Here is a 6271-nt window from a genome sequence, read left to right on the forward strand (position 1 = left end):
CCTATCCCGGCTACTGATGGGCGAAGGCGGGGTACACCCTGGACAGGTCGCCAGTCTGTCTCAGGGCCTCAATCACACACTCATTCACTCTCACATCCACACCTAGGGGCAATTTAGAGTCACCAATGAACCTATGAAGCATGTTTTTAGACGGTGGGAGGAAGCCGGAGTCCCCGGTGAAAACCCACGCATGCACGGGGAGAACATGCAAACTCCACACAGAAAGGTCCCAGCCGGGAGTCGAACCGGGGCCTTCTCGCTGTGAGGCGAGAGCGCTAACCACTGCGCCACCGTGCAGCTATAATTTATGCAAAGAAATAAAAAATAAAAAAAGTTAAGTAAGGCTAAGCAGGGGCGAGTTTATATAAGTTTGGTTTGTCCACTCCCTATCAAGCATTTACTGCAATTGGTTTATTATGTTCTGTATATAGAGAAATACCATATATTGTGATATATATCGTTATCGTGATATAAGATAATTTATATCGTCATATACAATTTTTTCCATATCGCCCAGCACTAGGCGAAGGCAAGGGTACATCTGGACAGGTCTAGGGGCCTGAGCAGACGTGCCCGTCCCGCCTGTCCTGGGAATAAACTGCTTGGCTAAGTGGTGATCCCCCATACTAACATGCTGCTGCTGGCCGGTGTTGTGCCAAGGTACGTTCCCTCTGGTGCCAAATTCTGGCAGGGGACGTTCCTTGGCAAAACATTGGCACCCGAGGGTAGGCGTTAATTTGTAGGACAAATGTGTGTTTTTTTTTTTTTGTTTGTTTTGTTTTTTGAGCTGATCAAGCAGTTTAATGGTTTTTTTGTTTATGTTCTCTTTTGAAACTTGAAAGCTTTTGCTTTCATTTTTGGCCTAGTGTGTTATGTCCATGCCTTTTCTTAGTTTTCTGGGGGAAAAAAAAACAAAAAAACTGTTCTTTCATTCCTTTAATGCATCTTTTGTGTTTAAAGTGTGATAGGAAATACGTATTTGAATCTAAACAACCTGCTGATGATTACGGATTTGTGAGATAGAGTTTTCAAATTTGACAGATATAGTTATTTTATTTATATTTTGATATATATTGTTATGGCAATTGCGAAAAAAAACGATATTGAAAATTCCAAATTACTCTGCCCTTGTGTGGGGTAATCCCACTGTACTGTGGCAGAAGAATGATCCAAACAAAACCGGATACAGGTTCCTAAGTGGTCCATTCAAAGTCTTACCCTTTAATTCAGATCACCTTGGTGATCGGTAATGCTGTAAAACTGTCTGATGTGCTTAAAATAAAATAATTCAGCAGACTGAACCCCTCCTGGACAGTTTTGGTGGTCTTCAGTTGAGCCTTCTGGAGCGGCAAGAATGATCTGGAGTTTCCTCGGCCGTCTGACTGCTTCTTCCTCCTCTTACAGGATGATCCTCAGCAGATTCAACAGAAAAATTGTCTCCCAACAGCAAAGTATTTCTATATTTTTTAAATATCATATTGAAAAAAATATTAACATGATTTAGACTGGGTTTTTTTTTATATAATTTTATATTAGTTATAATTTTAGAAATATTTTTGTAATAATTATTCCTGTGTTTTCTTTTATAGGATCTTTATATTAACACCTTTGTATTTGTTTTAACAGTTATGTTCAGTCGTTCATGTAAACGACTGCAAGAACTCCAAACTGTGGTGCTGTGAGGAGTTCTTCTTCCTCATATCTTTTGTAACAACAACAAATTGAAATTTTATCCCCATTTCTTCTTGAAAAGGCAACTGGCCTCTAATTGTTATTTTGTTGGAATTGTTCCTTTCATTCTGACGAATGTGTGTAGTCGAGCTTCTAAAACCCAAAGAACCTTAAAAAAATCTTGAAATCATAATGTCAGAATATGAGGGATGTTTGCACTGTATTTGTGTCTTTATTCAAGTCATTTTCAGAAACAATCAGGAACAGGTTTGTTTTTTAGTAAAAACTTACATTAAAACAAGTGTGTTTTGTTGTTTATTTGAAAGAAAACTTTCAGTTCCTGCATGAAAACATAATCTGGACAAAATAACCCAAAACCCACAAGCAATTGTTCTTACGATTCATAGATTTTCTTTATGCAATGAAATGAAAACAATCGATTATTAAAACGTAATTTGATCAAAAATCTTAAAGAAAAAGACCCATAAACCAGGTGAGAATAAAGTGACAGTTTAGTGAAAAACAAATGTGAAACTTTAGAGCAAACTAGAAAGACTAAAACATTTGTAAAGCTTCAGGTTAAAGGAGACTTTTATCTTTGGCAGAACTCCAAGAGTTTTAGCTTTGCTTGGAAGTAGGGCCGCATTCTTCAATGGCAGCTTTCATCTTCTTCTGGATAATTGCCATCTTCTCTCCCCACTCTTTCTGAAGCTTTTCCTCTTTACCGTTGCCACTCATAACAGCGTGAGCCAACACTACAATGATCCCAATGCAGAACAGGTGTAACAGCTTGCCACAAAACTCTTCAACTGAACTTTGGGTTCTCTCCTCGTAGTCGAGGATGATCTGAAGCAAAGGCTTGGAAGGGTAATCTTCAACTACAGCTCTGTAGAGGCGATCGATGCTTTCGTCTTCATTATTGGGAGAAAAGTTCCCGAGGAACTGACGCTTCTTGACTTCTCTGAACTCAGGTTTTGCACCGAGAACTTCCAAGTAGTTTCTGTAGTGCGTTCTGATGGTATTTTCATGTTCGAAATACTTAAGATCTGCCAGGTTCTTCTGGAGCACCTGAGGGATACGACTGGCCTCATTTGAGACCACAACCAGATGCTCACTGAGCTTCCCAAACTGATCCCTCACGGCAACAACGTCTGGGTCGTCCGGTTTGTTCACAGACAGTTCAAAAAGCGGACCAACGGCAGAGAAAATAGGCAAAAGCTCCTGCTTGAGGATGGTCACAATGCTGGCTCCTTTCTGAAATACGTCCACCAACATCTCCGCCACATTCTTAGCGTTTGACACAAACTTGACCAGCTCAGCCATCTTTGTAGATCTTTTTCACTAAAAAGAGAAAAACAACACTTTAAAGAACATCTCCAGTTTCATTTGTAACGAAATGTAAAGAAAATGAAGCCGATTAAGAGCAAAGGTCAAGAATCTACAGCTTAGGTATCTAAATACACTGTTTTACAGTTCTAGCTCACAAAGACCTTGTCTGAGATTTTTATATATGAAGTCCTTGATGATGTAGGAGTCTCTCTGAAAGAGATAAACAGGAATTTGTGCCATCCCTCACACAGTCCTGGTACACGCCTATTTTTACTGTTCAATTCCAAAGGTTAAGTATAAAAGCTAAAATACATTTTAAGAGTTTCAGATCCTGATTTTGTGATGCAGACATTTGGCTTTTAACACCTTTGGTGAAAATGGTAAGAATTAGCAGACCCACACGGTAAATGGTTTCATTTTCAGTAAATGCCAGAGCAATAGTCTGGTTTTAGTTTGATTTTATATTCTTTGCAACAGGATTTGAACACCTTGTTAGAAATTAAATCATCTGTCATTAAATAAATATTGCCTCTATTTTTTTTTACAAGGAACTGACAGGTTTATCAATTTATTTAAATCTTTATGAAAATCGACATTTAAAACAGCCTTTTACTTTACTCGAATTTGCTTTCTGTGACACAATAATGCATTAGATTACCTAAGTCATAGAGTATTTAAAATTTTACCTGAAATAAAAAAAAGAATGACTGCTGCAGACATTTCCCCTAAGAAACAAGAAGCCTTCAATACTAAGAAGAAACAAATACAATAATATCACACCTAAAACATTCTATACCTAAAATTATTTAGTCTGTGAAAATGTAAAAACAAGAAAATAAAACGTTAATGCATTTAATTTAGTGGGGGAAAAGTGAAGCATTTTCTACCAGATTAAAAGCTTCGTTTTTGATATCTTTAACATCGATGGTGAGAATTATTTATTTCATAAATACAATTATAGATATGCTAAATAGACAAATGCTTCAATGTTAATGCTAATTATTACAGTCTTGAAGTAACAATGTATAAATGAATATAAAAACATATGTAAATATGATATGAAAATATTGTAAAACAAAGTTTATCCTTGGATAAAAGGGGTTTTACAAATGTTCCCCTCACGTGCCTGAAGCTACATAACCTCCTGCTGTAACGGTAAAAACTGTTTAACACCGGAGGACAAGTTAAGAACAAATAATAATCAATAAATAAAAATATATACAAATTGTTTACCATTGGTCGCTCCTCTCCTTCTCTCCTGTGGTTAAACTCATACCTTCAGCAACGTCATCAATGTGTGTCATAGAGGGCCAGTCAGTCAGACTATTGCAGTAAACACAGGAGTCCTGCAGGGCTCTTCTCTTGGACCTTTGTTGTTTTCCATATTTATCCAGGAAAATATGCATTCTGCATTTGAGCCCCCAGTGAATGGAATAACCTTCCCTCTTTTATACGTTCCTATACTACTTTTCCATTATTTAAGATAGCTCTTTCAGGATATTTAAATTACTTGCACTTGTTCTCATTATATGACTTAAGTCCTGAACCTTTTCTGTCCTTAAATTTTATTTATTTATTTTGGTTTTGTCCTTCATATTGTTTGTCCTCTGTGACTGAATTTGTTTTGTTATGCATTGTGATGAGCGGTGAAAAGTTGAGAGCTGTCATGCGTGTCTGTGCATGTGTGTGATTGTTGATTTTTATTGGTATTGGATACATACTTCATTTGTATCTTAATTGTATTCTTGCTGGTTGATTATACTGTACTCCATCTTCATTTAAGGTATCTGTTTAAAGGGGAACCCCTCACAAACGAGATGTGCCATCTCAAAGGGCAGATCCTCCCATTGTTTTTTTTGAAATGTTAAATAAATATGCCTTTCAGTTTCTTTTCTGGAGGAATGACCACAGCCAAGGCTGAGGAAAGAAAACCACTTCTGCTGCTCTTGTTCATCCCATTCCACCATAATAATGTGCAAATTACATTTGCTTCCTTAGTAGACATAGTCAAGCACATATACTGTTATCTAGAAATATTTACTCAGTAGTTTAAATTCTGTTCTAGAAAAGCAGAAAATTAAACAATGAAAGAACACTCACCGTGTGTTGATGTTAGTTTCTATAGAAAACTATCGATTTTTCTAGCAAAGAGAGAAGGCCTCAGGAACCAAACTCAGCTCAGAATGATCTGCTTTGCTGTTCAGCTTCACCAGAAAGCTCGTATTTAAGCATCTTACCAAACCACATTCTCCTCCCCCCCCCAGTGTGACAACTGTTACCAATGTTAAACGGTGCATCCTCTAAAACGCAACAGATACTTTCTTAAAGTCCCACTTCAACCATGTTGGGTTTCTTTTGTAAAATCATTCCCATTGATCTTTTAATTATGATTTTACAGATTTTAGCCTAAATCGATAGGACAAAGTGATTTTTTAAGAAATAGTTTATGCCCTGCAGCAGTAGCAAATTAGAAATACAATTCTCCGCTGTGAGCTCTGTGTGAGCTTATAGCCCCAAGCTAACATTAGGGGTGCAATAATAATGACAAACAACAATGCACACAAGGTGGCAGAGTCGCGGAGTGGAGAAGAGAGACTTTGACACACCCATTTCAGCAGCTTCATCATTAGTCTGAGCTTTATCAAGCATCTGGTCTTCTGATCCGGTGTGATTTGAATTAGGAGATACTCTTAAATTCTTTTATAAAGGTTCTCTATTATGAAAAGAAAATGTTACAAGATCATGTTAAAAACGCAGAAGGATGATTTTTGTTGGAGTGAGTCTTATAATACTCACCTGCTTCACTGTTATTGACATCATTTGTGACAAGTTTAACATAAATGGTTTTCCCTGCTGGACTCAACAGTTCTCAGTTGAATTAAAAGGTGCACAATGTGTTCTAAAAGTAGATTTAAAAGTTATTAAAAGCCTCTAAATCAGGGGTCACCCGATCTTCTAACAAATTTGCCTAGATTACCTTTAGTCATACATTATTAATCATGATTCCACACTCTGTAAAGACACTGATTTCTCACAATTATTATCAACAATAACAACGATCTAGGAAACAAATATAAATATTTAGCACTTTTGTTAATCTCAGTAATTGTCACATTTTAGATGATCATCTATATTCCATGGGAAAAGTGTCCCATTTTCACTATGTTGTTCCATGTTTGCCAATTATGTAATGCTACAGCAAAATCAACTTATCCATTTTTAAACAAATCTTATCACATTTGATGATGATCAAATCTGCAGCATTTTTGAC

The 6271-nt window shown here is 36.8% G+C and overlaps 1 protein-coding gene across 1 annotated transcript; it reads right to left on the reverse strand.

Annotated features, from left to right (window-relative positions):
• Positions 1-241: 241 nt before the first annotated feature.
• LOC112136727 lies at positions 242-5197 on the reverse strand. Its single transcript, XM_024258609.2, has 2 exons — positions 5101-5197; positions 242-3012 (listed from the first exon to the last, which is right to left on the reverse strand). The coding sequence occupies exon 2, from the start codon at positions 2992-2994 to the stop codon at positions 2290-2292; it is 705 nt and encodes a 234-aa protein (XP_024114377.1). The 5' UTR covers positions 2995-3012; positions 5101-5197; the 3' UTR covers positions 242-2289.
• Positions 5198-6271: the final 1074 nt, after the last annotated feature.

The sequence above is a fragment of the Oryzias melastigma genome, linkage group LG16 (assembly GCF_002922805.2).
Source record: "Oryzias melastigma strain HK-1 linkage group LG16, ASM292280v2, whole genome shotgun sequence".
NCBI classification, from domain to species: domain Eukaryota; kingdom Metazoa; phylum Chordata; class Actinopteri; order Beloniformes; family Adrianichthyidae; genus Oryzias; species Oryzias melastigma.